The 17,482-nt window shown below is 35.4% G+C and overlaps 1 protein-coding gene across 1 annotated transcript in view; it reads right to left on the bottom strand.

Moving 5' to 3' along the window:
- LRMDA (leucine rich melanocyte differentiation associated) overlaps positions 1-17,482 on the bottom strand; it is a 700,198-nt gene that overhangs the window by 272,174 nt on the left and 410,542 nt on the right. The window contains exon 5 of the mRNA XM_054831401.1: positions 9,031-9,157. Coding sequence (XP_054687376.1) covers positions 9,031-9,157 — 127 coding nt within the window. The remainder of the gene's footprint in view (positions 1-9,030; positions 9,158-17,482) is intronic.

Here is a 17,482-nt window from a genome sequence, read left to right as displayed (position 1 = left end):
TTTAAATCCTAGTATTTACCAACAAAAGAAGAGACTACTGAAAAACAGAAGAGTACACAGAGATGTAATGACAACAACTATAATAATCTATATAATGTGACTTGCAATTATTAATTTCATGGATGTCAAATTGAACATGCATGTTCAATTAAACAAACCTTATTATCTAAAACTATAAACCTTTAGCTTTTTTTTTTCTTCTTCAGAATATCAGGAACCTAAAACTATGTGGCAACATAAGTTAGTGCAAAAGAACAAGTCATAATTGTGATAGCATGATATAAAAAAAATATTTAAAAGTTCACATAATGTTGCTTGGTATGTGAGAATCACATTTCTAAAAACCATGCAGTATAGCCTCTGCCAGGGAGGATGCCAATGAACTTGGTTAAGTTAACGTAAAATACAACCCTGTTTACGTCACTATCATACAACTCTGTTTACATCACGATCTTCCTGACAGCATGTTGTCCCTTACTGCAAGATACACTACTGAGAAGTTCACAACAACAAATTATTGTTCTCTTCGTTTGCAATGGCCCTTGTGACCACTGCATTTATCTCTAACAACTGGTGACCTTTTGATGGGTTAGTGAAACAGTGAAGCCAGGTGCTAACACAGCATACATATACACTGCAGAGCTTGCTGTGAAAACTATATGACAACCAATCATAGTCAAAACGAGCAATAAATATAAACTCAGCCAAGACAGTTCTTTCCAACTTTTGAACTAGGTGCTTCACATCTACAAAATTACCAGTAGACCCTTTGGTAGTGGTAGTTTGCCACTGATTTTCTCTCTTAGAAATTTTACTGTGACAAGCAGCTTTCAGGGGGAAAAAAAAAAGTTATAATTGGACCTTTGTTTCATGGCTAGCAATTAACGTATATTCTAACCATCACACTTAAGACTACTACTATTTTAATGGGAATGACTCATAAACATGATTGAGAGTACATGAGACACATAGTGCCTCAAAGTCCAGGGCGGGGAAAAATCACCTATAAGAACAAAAGAATATATATAAACTGGCCCAGAGTTTTGCCAATGCCATATTAAATACATTTTTTTTTTTGACAAAATGCAACATACAAATAACTCCTATGCCTAACAGTGGTGTCATCTGATAATGAGATCCACTGCATTAGTTTTTCTGAAAAGAGGAATTACAGAAGAGTGCAGTGAGCTCTGCTTGTACAGCAGTAGTGTTTCCATTTCCAAAAGAAAAACAAACAAAATTTATAGGATAAAATTCTAGCCGTATTGATCCATTGGGAATTTAAACCAATCATGATTCTTGCCCTGTGGTCTGATATCACAGTATTACATTCTCCTGAATCGCGTTTTGTTAAGTAGCCTGAATAGGATGATCACCAGAAGAAAGCCAGACCATATGCTTGCAGCATCTAATAATTGAAGTTTCCATAGTTCTGAACCCACAAATAGAAAAAAAAAAAAAAAAAATTAATAACAGCAGTAACAAACAAGTTGTCATGCTAGCTTCTTCAGTTAAATGGATGTGTTAATGATATATAGTGCTTATTGCCATTCATCAGAAAACCTCCAAGTGCTTTACAAATATTAAATAAGTCTTACAAAGGGATCAGTTTGCTCACTACTACTGAAAGACAGACACCTTTCAGGTGCAAAGTAGCAGCTGGTTAACTAGCACACTGCAACACTACATAACAGTTCAGGGCAGAAGGTGGAGAAGAATGCCTTAGTAAATTGAGACTGCAGAGAAATCCATGGAGGCAGAATGTAATTACCTGAATTGGAATCAGGCCAGGGCTCCAGGAGTAACACCCCTTCCTATGTGAAAAGTGCATTGGGATCATTAATGGCTAAAAGGACACTGGCTTCATGACAATCATATACTTTTTTTTTTTTTAAAGGAATAATTTTAGGAAAGTGACATCACCGTTGGCATTCTTTATCTTCAATAGCAATTAAATAATGAGATGTAGCCTACATAATACCTTCCCAAAGAACTAAATATATACCACTTTTTCAAGAATTATCACAAGAACAAACAATGAAGAGTCTTTCCCCCTACCGTAACTCACATATGACCCACACGTGTCTATTCTTCCTCTTTTACATTACAGCAGGCTAAGCAAAGAGAATACATTCCTCTGCTATTTCAGCAGCTGCACGTTTGCAGCTCAGTCCCCACTGTTTAAACTCATTGCTTTTCTCTCATTTAGTGATTGAGGTTCTTTCTCTCTAATCATGTGACCTGTCATATGTTAAGACACAAAATACAGCAACGAAAAAAAAAATCAACTCCTTTTAAATGTCTTAGCTTGCAGATTCAAGTACTGCATGTGAGCTGCTTACTTTCCAAGCTCCTTGTAGCTCAGATTCTCATCTTCAACTTTACTATCATTAACTGTCTTTGCTTCCTCTTTGGCTACTGACCCTTCTCTTCCCTCTGTTGGCTGCCTTTTCCCAAGCCTGCCTTTCAGTTTGCTTGAACGCAGCTGCCCTTGCAGGCACTTTGAAAACTCTTTACTGACTGGCCTTAGCAGACTGCTGTAGATCCTGTTATTAATTCCACCTTTTCCAGGAGCAAGAGCTTCCTCACATGATGCACAAATTCACAGCCAGATCAAGTTTACTGTTACGTTTATTCACTAGGACAACAGGCTATGTAGCAAGTGCAACACCGGTCTGCTATTGATCATACGCAAAGACAGTAGGATCAATTGCACAATAATTTCAACCAAAGCATGTAGTCTATGGCTCTCCTTCATATGCAGATTTAATTTGATACATAAACAAAGGAAATGTAAAAGAAGCTATCGCATATTCCTAATTACTGAATTATTTCATCCATATACTGAATTATATCATCCAAAGACTACATATTGGGCAAGATCCAAACTACAGTAGCACTGCTTGTTGACCTGTATCCTTATATACCGCATGTGTATGTTCACAGGTCCATATATCATTCTCCACAGGCTCTCGCAGGTGTCTTCTACAGAACTTCATTAACCATTTGATGAACTCCCAGCTTTCTGCTTATTAGTCTAGTATATAACTTTTCAGTCACACCCTTAAGCCCCTTATCACTTGCACAGCTACAATAATTAGATTTCCCATTTCTTAAGATCTCATGTCACTAATTTACCCTACAAGCATCATGAGATGTGTTAGCAGATTTTATCTCTCAACATTGAATCAAGATATATCCATATTTTGGGAATTGATTTTTTGTTGCTGCAAAAATTGAGGACTTCTTTAGTGACCTTTTTAAAGTCTTCTGAACAAAGTATTCTTGAATTTATGACTCAAATTCCATTTCTGGATTCACTGTACTTTCTGGTGAGCTCTCACACACATACACATACCAGACGGCTATTATTGCAAAGTGACTATTGAGGGACACACAGATATTCTCAGAGACAGAGAGGTAGAAAATAACTATTTGATGTTTCAAGGATTGGATCATATCCAAAAGTGTCTTCTGTTCTTCTTTTCAAGTAATTGGATAATACAAACATACAAGAATCTAAACTTCCAAATTAAATTTAAAAAAATTAAAATATGGATCAGTATACCATAAGGAATTGGAAAAGAGAAGGAAAAATCTAAGGTCATCTCTCAGTTCTCCAACACCTTGACCATTTCTTAATGTTGAAATTTCACAATGCTTTTCTTATTTCTTATTCTACCACATTAATCATCATACCTATTGCCCTGTAGGCCAAAGAAAGGCTTAGGTTCAAGGTGTCATGCCCCAATTTTAGAAAGTAAGTAAAATCCACCAGTTCAGAGAAAAAAAAAAAATGTTATTCACACACAATTATTTCATAAAATTTTTATATAGCTAAGTTTGCTTACATTTGTTTTGGATCATGGGATTTGTTTGAGATAATGGGATTTTTAAAATGAAAATTTTTAAATGACTGAACTTAGCTCTGTCAGCTTAGTTCTAGCAAGTACCACTCTTGTATCTGGCAGACCCTACTCAGCAACATTTTCTTCTAAACCACCACAGTGTTCATACATAGAAATATAAATTCTGGCTTCCCCCCCCCCCCCCCCCCCCCCAATTATTCCTTAATCCTAATTTTGATTAGTCATTAGGGGATTATGGACCAATCCTGTTATGGACTTTTGCTTAAAATACTTAAACTTTCCAAGAGCAAAATGGATACACTTCAGTGTGCCAAATAGCAGCATGACTGCTACAATGTCTTTAAAGACAATATTACTTACTGCATCCCAGTCTAGGTTGGAGTCTTAAATTCATGACAATGTTCTGGTTTAGTGCGGAAAACCTTGATCTCTGGATGATAAGAAACCCTGTTATATAGAAGCTCTCTCAAAGAGGTATCTTACCAGCTAGTAGTTCATTGACACAATGATTCCTTACACTTTAGAAGCCCTTTGCTCTGTAGTTCATAAGCTGTAAGTACATAAGCCAAGATCTCTACACAATGGTGCTGGTAAAAGGAAAAAAAAATGTGAGCAATGCAGATGTTCTCCAAAGGTTTATCTGTCACCTTTTATTTACTTTTTAAAACCATCCCCATTTTCCTAATTTTGGGAGGGAGAAAAAAGGTCCATGAGATGCATTAGCAAAAATGCCTTGCCCAAATTCTTGGAAACACATAGGATACATCTATTTAAGAAAAATATTATTTTTGTTAAATAGTTAAGGACAAAAATTACTAAAATCACTCCTTATGCAATTTGATTTTAGTAGAATTTGAAAAAGCATATCAGCTATATGAGCTTAAACACAAGAATGCTGAAAATTATCTGAAAGCAACACTGTAGATTTTAGTTCATCTTATTTCTTAAAGCTGTACTGCCTAAATATATAGCTTTCCTATCATAATAAAATAATCGTCTATTCTCCAAGTAATAGCGTGAGCAAGAATCACATATAATCATCACATGAAACACAGATATTAGACTTGCCTTTCTGCTTAAGTGTCTCCATTTTATTTCCTTAGAGAACAAATGCTATGTCAGGTTTTATAATTATAACATGTGATGAAAACAATGCCTCGGGAGGGGGGGAGGGGGGGCGGAATTCAGAACACCTACACTGCCATCTTTTGTTGCACAGAGTTTCCTTTATAACCAAGTGGACAAGATGCTCTTGGTAAAGTTGCAAAAAACCAGAATAACTCCGCATAGCATTAAGTTAGGTACTTGGAAGTATACCCATGGATACCCACTGATGATTTGGTCCTATACGCTGTGAGACTGTTACATGTGACTAATGCACACTGCTTGCTTTTACCACTATAAACAGAACCAATAAAAATGTTAACCTTAAAAATGCAGTAAGCTAAAAAATAGTTTTTGGGCAGAGGGGTTGAAAAATACTGGGAAATATAGGTATTTTATAAAAGCAAGTGCATTGACCCAGTATTAAGCAATTAAATTTATATTTAAAGAGACCTATGACAGCGTGTATCTATTCACAGCAGCATACTTTAGATACAATGAATGTATCCACATTTTATCATCTAGTTAAATGACCATGACTATAGACCTTTAAAACATGAAATTATGGTGTGCTTTGATACATCATAATTTCATTTTGTTTATTTATATCATATGCAATGTAAAAATGTGGACTCTTAAAATGCATTCTCAAATCACATTCTGTTTTGCTTCTCTAAGTTTTAAAGATGAAACAGTTGGAAGCACAATTCTTACACCTGTAATCCAAATAAGGGTACAGTTTTAAATAATTATGTCAAGAAATGACAACTGTACTCTTTGTAGAAGAAGGGATGAATAATTACAAAGCTGGGACATAATTAAGCAATTTTGACTGTCGTATTCTTGAGCTGTCTTTCTGATGTGAAGCACTGTCATGCCCAGAAACACACTTCACACTGGACAGGCATCTTCCACTTTGATCCACACTTATGCCAGTGAAATGAGGTCGTGGTCTGGTCATTAAACAAGGCTTCCTCATCTGGCTCAACGCCTCTTATCCAGCCAGGCTTACCCAATCTTTATTAAAATCAGGCATGATACAATGTTCAATATTTTGACAAAAGAAAGCATAAACATCACAGAATAATGAAGTTTAGCTCACTTACATAGCGAGATGGAACACTGCATTGTAACATTAAACTGTTTTCTAATAAATGACTGCATCTTTCCATAAGACAGTCATATCACAAACAGATGCATTTTAAACAAAGGATGAAATGAAGCAAAGCACAAGGAAGTGCAGTGTTCTGTTAAAAAAAAATGAAAAAACAGGGGAAAATGAAAGTAAAAAAATTTATACAAAATAAAATATTTATGACTTAGTGATGACTAGTGATTGCTAGATACTTTTGCATTTGAGTAAACACAAGCTAGTCAGATGGAAATTTCTTGCTTTTATTCTCATTTTGTGTATTTTTTCTTGGTGGGGTATTTTGCTCTCCCAAATATTTCATGTCAAGACAAAAATGAAAACAACTCCCCACATCACAGCCTCTTTAGATCATCAGTCTGCTTTTTATGCTGAATAAGCCATACCATCTCCTGCTTATCACAATGGAGGAAAAAAAAACACCCCACCTAATTTAGTATTTTTGGTGTTGGTTTGGTTTTGTTTTTTTCTTGAAAAAGCAAGTCTGATAGGCTCACTGTTGTAGCTGCATCTGGCAGAACAACATTTCCATGTGGCATCCACCAACATAAATACTAATCGCTCCAACTCCATTCCTGGCAAGCATAGGCTGACACAGAGGCTACTACCTTTGGGGGAAGGAAAAAACCATTCTTAGAAAGCTTACTATCAGCAGGGTCTTATATCACTAGGTCAATTTCTCAAGGAGTTTTTCTGATGACAAATACTGGATGTGCTGCAGTCTTCCTCTTAGTTTGGATCAAGGTCTATTCTCCTCTAACTAGCTTCAGAAAGCCTAGAATATATTACCACTAACTGTCTGTTAGATTTGGCTGAAGCTGGTCAAAAATCTCAACTATATGGGAGGGAAACTAATGAACAGAGAGCATAAGATTCAGGAAACCTGAAGGCTGAAGAATAAAAAAAAAAACAAAACAAAACATTATGTATTCAATATAAAACATATGATAGAATTTGAAAGTACAGTTATTGTGCACATCATCTTTGTGATATATAGAGGAAGTCTGCTTGTTATGGTCTTTGGGTATAGCTATAAATAGCTACATACTTACATATATAAATAGCTACATACTTACATATATACATAGCTATATATATATCTGCATCTGAAAACATATGCAGAGAGGACTGTGAGTGTTCTCAGACATAAAAAGAGCTTGCATGAATGCATACTATAAGCATGAATATCCTAGGAAATAAGCACAAATTCAAAACAATTTTAAGAGGTTTATAATATCTGTTCTGCATCCAATTTAATATTTATTTTAAATTAGACACTTCTGTAATATGTATATAATATTGTATGATGAGGGTAATTTTGTAGCACCTTAAGAAGCATTAATTCATGCCATGAAAAGCATTTACAATGATTTTACCATCAGCAATTTGTACCAAACCATTTATAAAGAAGAAGAAAAAACCTTTAGTATGGCAATAACAACAGTAAATTTGAGGCTTCTGCAAATTTGCTGAAATAAATGTATGTTTTATCATAAGACTTTAGTGGCTAAATAATTCAAAACTATACAAAAGGTTCAATTACAGATATAAAAGATAAAGATGTTATCCATACTTTTGTGAAGTAATTTACCCTTAGCTATTGACTTAAAAAGAGGTTTCATCCAGAAAAGGAACTTCGAATTTAAGAAACAGGCACTTGTTTTTTCTTCTCTTGCACTATTAAGTTGGTTAAAATTCAAAGAGGAGACTCCTAAATGAAAAATCTAATCGGTAATAAAATTTAAAAAAAAAAAACCAACCCAAAAACAAACAAAAAACACTTCACCAGATTCAAAATCTGATTAGATAATGCTGTTGCATTTGGCCAGATTCAGCAAAGATGGTTTGCTGTGAATAAGATATCCACAATAGATTAGAAATAAATTATTTCACTTATTACATATATGAAGCTGAAATAACTAAAGGCAATGGTAAACAATATATCAAAGCTACGCTTGTATCGGAACTGTTAACATTTTAATAGTTATAAATGAATCAGTCTGAATTAATTTGTTACGCGTTGCAATTGTACTTGTGATAATGCATTTATCTAGCAACACTGTTATGCTACCAAACAGTGCATTTCCATAACTGCTACATTGTTATTCAGCATTATTGGAAATCTGCAATAAATTATTGATGGTATATTTTGGAGAACAAAACAGCAAACAGAAAGCAAGTAGACTGAAAACTTATGTGGAGTTTTAAGAAAGATCTGCAGCACTAGAACACTCCAAAGCTCAGATTGCTGTTACCGTGTATTGACCAACAATGGAAAAAGAAGGTAAAGTGGAGAATTCACATTCGCATTCTGTTTGCATCAGCAGCATGCAGTATGCCCAGAGTTGATGCAAGTGGTATCAAAAGCTCAGATTACTGAAACTGTCTCTCTGATGTTGTCAATGCTTATTAGCAGGACATCACATTAAGTAACATCATACAAAATTAGAATCAGCTGGTCCACTAAATGCCAATAAACACCAAAGGTGTGAGCTCTGCGACAGACATTTGTGTTTCACATCCAAGGCAGGGGACAACTTGTCAGAAAAATTGCATTCTTTCACAAAAGCATATCACACAGTTGTTACGTATCTTTAGACAAGGTAAAAATATTTCTTTAAGCTCAGTGACACATATTAGTTACTTTGTTATATGAAACACAGGTCAGAAACCAGAAATTTGATAACATAACCACAGTCCATTAACCAGATGTAACAGTGAAGTTTGATATTAAGGCACAGAAAAATTACAAAGGCTTTTGTCCCTCACCTGACCACATTCACCAGTCCTTTAATTTGAAAGGTTTTGTCTGCTACTTTAGCGAAAGACACAGCCAAGCTTTTGGAGTTATTTTAAAACAGTGTTAATGAATCACATTGTTCTTATTTCTTCTATTTACTCTCCTACCTTAGCATCCTTGGGCTTAACCACTTTCATGAAGGCACCTCTTACCAGGGCTTCCTCTCTCTCCCTCCTGGTTACTTTCCGAGTATCAAGAAATTTCAGGTTTGTCAATTTGTGCAGGACAAAATACCTGACAGCGAAATGCACACAGTTAAAATCCAGTAGTAAACAAAGACATTCTCACAGACTAAATGACTGAAATATGACAGCAATAAAGAGCAAGAGCCTTTGCTTCCCATGTCTGATCACCTTTTTCACGCAATGTAGCTTATGTGAAGAGTTATTATACTTTACTCTCTCAAATGAAGCTTGTTATAAGCTGCCCATAACAACTGAATGCTGGATGGATCAAACAGATAAGAAAATTATCACCATGGGCATGTGTGTTCTCTGTAGGTAACAGTGAGGAACAATGTATACCCAGAAATAGAATAAATTGGAAATTGTTCTGAATTGCCAGTTTGGAAAAGGGACTTTTGAGTGAATCCAAAGATTTCATCCCACATTGCAGGGAAAAACCGGTCTGAGACACAGGAAACTGCCACCTATCTTCTTTGAAAGAATTGTCAGAAAACATTCATTTGCCAACACTTCTTCAGATTTTTATTATATTTTCCTAAAAACACAATGATCAGCAAATCAGCAAGGAGCGCAATTTGCCTTCTAACATACATCCTAAAACACCATCCTTTGTCTTGAAAGAAGTGTATGTCAGTATTCAAAACTCTTAACATTAAAAAAAAATAATTTGTCAAGAGAAAACATGGAGAGTTATTCCAGGTGTCTGCTATTCCAGGACTACATTTTGACACAGGTATCATTTGGAAGGAGAATTACAATTTGGTCCTTTCAGAGAGACAAGGTTTCCTTACAACATACAGATCCCCGCTCAGGATTAAATGCAGAAGCACAAAGGGAGAGACTATTTTTATGAAAAATATTTTAAGAATTCAAAGTTCTTTTTAGGATGCATCAGTACTGTGTTCTATTTATCCTTTCTACTCAGAGTACAGCAGCTTTTTACCCTCAGAAAAATACCATTGCCTCCTTGCTTGCAGAGGGAGAGAACATGGCAGATCGGAAACAAAGTAAGGCACATCAAAATATCTAACCACCTCAAGTACATGTTATTTACATTTAGTCAACCAAATGTGAAGCAGACCTTGCAAAGTGAGGGACGCGCCAGACTTTTCCCGGCAGGGGGTAGAAAGGTGATTGATAATGTTCCCCATGCCTAGCTGCTTTGCAAAAAACTCCAGTCAGTCAGAGAGCCTCCTAATCATCCCAATCCCTTCTGGTACTGGGAGGAAGAAATAGAAGTAGTAGTAAACTCTGCATAATATAACATTTTGCAAAAGAACAGCACACAAAAAATGTGTTTTAAAAGGTAAGAGTTATCTTATAATACTGTTCTCAAGACCAGATAAACATGTGAAAAAGACTTTAAGACTCCCCTTCTACAACCAAGCAAAATTTAATGCTGCAAATAAACCTTTCCGTCAAGTACACCTTTCCTCTGAGGCGGCAGCTTTGTAAATTGTTAACAAGTGAACTGAAAATGCTCAGTACTGAAATGCTCAGACAATTTAAATGTGAATTCTCCATCTGTGACTTTCAATGATATTAGTAGAAGAGAGTGACCTTACAAAACAGAACATGTCCTAAGACCATTTATTCAACAACAGCTACAGGTCTACGAGACTGACACATTCTCGGACTCCACCCAGCTCTCCTGGCTGCCCTTCCAGTCCTGCCTGGCATTTTGCTGGCCCCTGTCTTTCAGTGGAGGAGCAGCTATCCATCTTGCATTACTGGCAGAAAAGCTCTGATGACAACAGATTCTTTCAAATGAAGACATGTACAGAAGGAAACAATATGTCAAGAGTGAAGAAGAGTGAAGCTGAAAATGAGTAAAGACACCCACTAAGTGTAGGGTGAGAAAAGATGAATATTCAGGTGAAGAAAACATCGGTATTAGAAAATCAGCAAATGTTTAATGATGGAATGAAATATGCCATCGAAAAGCAGGCTGCAACAAAAATGACAACAGACTAAGACAGCACTGTCATCTATGCTGACTTTGGATCACAGCCCTAATGTCAGTCTCTCAATCATTTCAAAAGAGCTTAAAATTATAATAGCATTCCTTGATACAAATGTATTTTTGTATTTTTAAGCCATCCTGACTGCACTTCAAAAAACAGAATGAGCACCAGTACTTGCCAATGCCAAAAACAAAAGCAAAAAATGCTCGTACATAAACTAAACAGCAAACTATACCATGAGTCACAGGTTTGGGGTTGATTTGGTTTTTAAACTTGCACTCCCTAAGGAGAGCAAATATTAGAAAGTAAGTACCATATAGGTTATCACACCAGTAGAACAAAGGTATGTCAGTGATTAATTCTTTTAAAAGGTGATTCAAAACACAATCACATTTATTCATATTCCTTTTTTCTGAATGTGGGATAAAAAGAATATTATATGAAAATAATATGATACCATTTCATTAAATGACTGAAGAAAAGCATCAGGCTTCCTGGGTATATTTTAGCTAGAAATATGAAGATGCAGCTTCAATCTAAATGTAACACAAGTTTGCCATAAAAAATACAGGAAAGGATTACCAAAGCCCTGGAATGAACACTTTACAATATCAATTCAACCCTTGTAAATTTAATCCAGGGTTATTTGTTGCACAAAATCTCTTTACTGTGATGTATGACTTAGTTACTAAGGTTATCACAGCAGTATCCTAAAGTTGCATAGTACATAAAACATTTCAGTTAACAACGCAGGGAGGTTAACTCCCACAGATAACCTACTATCAGAGGGTTAGACCAGATGACATGCCTCTGTCAGCTTTCAGGAGCTATTGATGGTTCAATCAGTTTGTTTTGAAGGTAAAGTACAACAAAAGGGCACTAAACTTATTCAAACTGTCAACAGGGACTATCGGGAATGTTGCTTGCAGGTAAGTAATTTTGGGTGTTTTAAGACTATTATCAAACACCAATGGCTGCAGAAAAAGACAGCTACTAATAACACAGAATGCAGCCATCATAAAATACTTTATGGCAGGTACTAGGATCCATAAATTGCATGACACACTGCATCTGTTTTAGACTTGTAAAATCACTAGTTAAGAGAACACTGTTTAATGAAGAAAGATCCATCTAAATTTTACATTATAAGTTTAGAAATGTTTATTTTAAGTTAGAGGCCCTGCCCCCTCCTCTTTTTTTTTTTTTTTTTTAAATCATTTTGAAATTTAGCACTGCTTCATGTGCTCTGAGACTGCTGTTACTGGGTTTTAACATCTTTGCAGAGGTGTGAAAAAAGGTTCTTATCTTTGGTGATGAGGATAAAGGTGAGCTCCAGAGATAGGAAGAAAAAAAAACCAAACCACAGAGACACCAGGAAGGTGCTTAGAGATCCATTTATCACTGCCAGTAAACTGATCTTCTAATTCATGATGGATTAAGGAAATGAACTATGTAAGCAATGTTGCATCTTTTGTTCAGAATCATCTCCCCCCCCCCCGACTCCCAGTGCCAAGAGTCCTGTGACAATCAGCTAGTAGCAGGTATCCATCACACACAAACAGGAACACTCAGAGGTGGGAAAAGACCAGAGAATATCACATTTCATGTTATTTCAGTCTTAGTTAAGTGAAAATGACAATAAAGATTAACAATTCATTTACCAGTTTTGTAAGTGTTGCATGTGATTAGTATTATTTTAACAGATTTACACAGACCTGTCAAGATATTGGAAAAGAGGGACAGGCTTGAGGGGGCATTTGCAAAGGAACGCAGTGAGTTTGGGATTCAGTTGCTATTGACATTGGCAAAAGCTCAATAGGGCAAAACCTTCCTTTGAAGAAACTTGTTGGAGTTCAGAAAGGGACAGAACAAAGACAGGTTTGAGACCAGCTATTGCTGTTTATTAAACAATACACGACTCAAGTTGCTATATAAAGAAATACTGTCTCCGATACTGACTCACTCTACAGCCTGATTAACTGATTAACAAATCACAGACTTGTCATCTTAACTCTGCCTTACAAACACAGAAACTAAGACCTATCAGTTACCTTGCAAGTATATCCTGTCTATGTTTCTAGTTCTCTACTGTGTAACAGTCATTACTTAAAACATAGTCCTTGGGCTATTCCCTCACCTCCCAAAAAATCAGTGATGGTTCACACAATCTTAGGAGAGTGTTTCACCAGTAAAGCAAAAGGGTTCAAAGAGAATGCGTAAGTGTTCCTTCAAGGATCATATGGAACAATGGAAAAAATCTATTTTAAACATATGCAAGAAATTTGTCAATCCTGGTCGAAAACACATAGGTGTAAATAACTTTTATGTCAACTCCTTATTTTTGTTAAACAGCTACTGTGTAATTTCATTCTCATCTACTTTTTTCAGTAGCCATTTAGGTTCAGGCATAAAAATTCCTTCAGTTTTAATAAGTTTCAGTACACTACTCTTTACTACTATCAAACAGTTCTAGGAAATTGTTATTCTAGAGCTGTGAACACCATAGCATAATAAAACAAACAAACAAAAAATCACACAATATCATAGTATCTAAGGGCCTCGATTCATTTATTAGCTCCCTTGGAAAAGCAGACAAGTTGTAGAATGTGGCTGGCCTCTTGATACCAAAAGACAATGGCATCACCCATGAGACACTAAACGAAAATCTTAAAAGTGGCAATAAATTACTTGGGGAAATAATGTTTTGGGGTGTTTGTGTTTGGGTTTTTTTTCTCCTTTTACTACAAGAAAAGTATAGTAAATTTGTATATGTTAGGAGGTTCAGGAGAAAATAAACTCTTCCACTCAACCTGTACTGAAAGACTATGGTAAGAACTAGAGTCTGTATAGTCCTTTATTTTGTACATCTATTAACAAAAACTGGAATATAAAACTGTACTATATGCATCAATATTTAAGTTTAAAACCCAAAATTAATCTGGCACTGAAAAATTGAGAAATATTTGTGCAGAAGAATGCAGAAATATCTAGCTCTACTTGTATCATAACTGCAACATGCTCTTTGTTTCAGAAACTGTTTAATTTTTCTATTTTCTGTGCTATTGTATTTCCTTTCTTTGACAATCATAGAACATAAAATACCTATTTCAAACTTTGAAGGGCTGATTATGCTCTCAGTTACATTATTGTAAACTAGAAATAATAAATAACCTCAAATTGGCAAAGTTACATCAGCATTCAAATGGGGAGAGATGAAAACAAAAATCAGAAGGATTAAGCAAACGTGTTTATGACACTGAACTAGATTATCTCCTGTAATTGTTTCTTCTGCACCATCAAAAAGTTTAACCCCTACCCCCAAATCCTTACCCCACCAAACAGCATATTGCTGGTTGCAGAATTTCTGTCTGCAACAAAACTTCTTCAATACAGAGCTAAGAAGCCAGGTCATAAACTTAAACCAACGTCTTCCAGAATAGAGGGCATGATGTTGGCAGAGGATCACAAAGCCTCTGTGCAACCTCGCCACTGCTTGGTGATGACCACGTAATTCTGAGGGACTCCCAAGTCACTCAGAAATCCAGACCGCCTCCTAATACTTTAACATCCTCTGCTCTACTTCAATGTAGCAAACAACTCTATGAAATAGAAAAGTGTGTCTCCATACATGTAACAATAATTGTAGTTATGTTATGACTTACTGTGTTAGTATGGACAAATCGGGGTATTACGGACTTCAATTTATTTGGCTGAAAACAACATTATAAAAGCCCGTGCTCATAAATTGTTACAGTGGTTAATCTTAGATGGAAGTTGTGTGGCCGTCTGATGTCTAACAAACACAGGGTTTTTTTTTCTTCCAGGTACTGTAGAAATGACAAGGCCCCATGCAAACAGTGAAGTAGCACAGATTCATAGATTATACAAGTGCAAGGGAATACCCTAATCATCTCATTAAATACCTAAAAAAACATATACAAAAGCACCACAGACTTCAATCCCTCCTGCTACAAGAGAGCCTCAACAGTAAGTTCACTGATTTATATTAGCATTATTTTCATTACTAAGGACTTCTAGGCTCCTATGGCTTCTTGAAGATGTATTTATGTTACCATCCAAATTCAATAGGAAGATTATTTAAAATAGGTGAGTAGGTTCTGTCTCAATTTAAAAAAACCACCCAAAAACACTAAAACAAAACAGAACCACAATAAAAGAAAACAAAGCTGCAAGGAAACAAAAAATGCTATAAGATGACCCAGCATTTCACAGAATCAAACCTGTGGGATGGGAATAGCTGATTTAGCTTGAAAAGCTAATCCATGCAAAATGCACGCACTTCCTTTCTTGCCGTTATATCTTAAGAGGACTTCATAAGGTTATCACCATTTGCTCCCCTGCCAAAGATAGCATATCTAGTATATGTACTTTTAAGCTAATTTAAAATAAACTCAGGCATTTGTTTCCACTTGCCCTTGTTTCCATGTCAACAGCACTTAATGAATGCATCATTCCAGGAAATGTCAATAAGGAGCAAAGAAGAGTGAACAAGCACTGAAAACTTCACACACGGCATACATCCTTCACAATCATATCGCTTTAATGAAAATAGGTGAGGTCACCTGCAGCATTTGCAAATGCTTTGTAATACATTCTGACCCAGATGATTTTTCACAGTTCAGTAACATCGCGTTTGAAGTTTTCACTGCAAACAATACACCCACAGGACTGACCAAGTGCGGGTACAAGAGAAGCAACCAGCAATTACTGTGTTGACTTCTGTTACTTTGATCTCCGGGTCATGACCTTTGCTTTCACGCAATCTTCAAAGTAGAGATTGTAGAATAGGTTATTTTAGAGGACGCACTGTTTTGCAAGCTATTTTTCTGTGTTTCTTGCTTCCTGTTTGAACCAAAAGCTTATAAAACTTTCTTATCACCATTATATTTTAAATACTCTGCTTTCCCTCACCCTCAAGATATTCCTTTTTCAAAATATCACCCCCCAAATACGGGAAGCTTAAAACATAAGATAAAATATAAGAACTTATAACACTACTTTTTTTTTCTTCCCCATAGAAAGAAACTAAAGCCATTTTACAATGATGAAAAAAACCATGAGTTTTTAAAATGAAACAAAAAAGTTTGCTTATAAAAATACCTCAGAAGAAAACTTTCCATTTTCTTTTCCTGTGCAAGCAAAAATTCCAATAACAAACATAGAAATGTTTTCATCAATTTGTTCTTCTACACATTTGAAAGATAAGGAGGAATAAGAGGGATGGAAAAAACCAGGGGTTTTGTTTTTCTAAAAAAAAATCCCACGCAAATGTTACAACTCTTCTTAGAAAAAAAAAGAACTACTTTGAGGAAAAAATCACAACAATGTTTTTGTATAAAACCAGTTTTAATGAAAAACTTGGGAAAAGCTTTAGTAGTATTGAAATTCATAGAAATGGCATACCAATGGATTACTTGAGGAACCAGATCATAACTTCTTGACAAACAGCAGTTTTATCCTAAATACTTGGAAAATGTATAAAAATTATTTTTAAAAGATGCAATATTACTTTTTATCTCTGTTACTAATATCACAGTAAATCACTGGACCTTGAGTTTTTAAAAATTTGATTTTCCACATTTTTTTAGGGTTGAGATTTTGGGGTTTTTACAGACCTTTTCAGTTTGTTGGAATGAGAAGATTAAGTAAGGCTTTGATTTCTAGCACCTTTCCTCTTTCTGGTTGAGGAATTAAATAGCCTGAACTCTAATTGAACTCAGTAGGAATGAAATTAAAGCTCACTGAAAAATGAAGCTGTGGTTCCAATGGTCACTGCAAAAATTTACAAAAAGAAGTTCCTATTCAGAACAAAACAAAACCAGTTAAAGTTTGTGGTAAAGCAAAATGTTTACATAATTCAGGTTCACTGAAATGCAATCTTTTGATGATTTCTGTGTGACAAATTTTCTCAGAAAAAAACTTATAAAAAAATATCACTTCAAACAATTAAAAAATGCTCAAACTGGCCATACTAAATGTTTGCTTTTGAGATTTGAAGCAATACATTTGGTAAAATACAAATACTTTCTCACTCAGGAGACTTTGCTGCTGTTAAATCAGTGAGATAAATCTGTACGTTTGAGAGAAGGAAGAAAACAGTTGTGTCCAAGATCCTTCAGAACAGGTATTCAAAACTCTGAATTAGCTATTCAGAGTAAAATTTGCAGAGTACTTTTAATCAGTTCCACCATGTAGGTGAATATATTCCCTTAAAGACAGAGAGACAGACAGACAGATAGATGGATAGGTGCTTCTGAGTTTTGAGTCTAATGTTATCTGGCAAACACATTTCATATAATGTAACACATAATTACAGAAAAGGATCAGGAAGCTTTTGCTATAGCAGCAGAACCATAAATCATTCAACTAATTAGAAGTCCATTCTTCTT

The sequence above is a fragment of the Grus americana genome, chromosome 7 (assembly GCF_028858705.1).
Source record: "Grus americana isolate bGruAme1 chromosome 7, bGruAme1.mat, whole genome shotgun sequence".
NCBI classification, from domain to species: domain Eukaryota; kingdom Metazoa; phylum Chordata; class Aves; order Gruiformes; family Gruidae; genus Grus; species Grus americana.
Note: the sequence above shows the minus strand (reverse complement) of the source record. Positions and strands in the feature narration are given on the sequence as shown.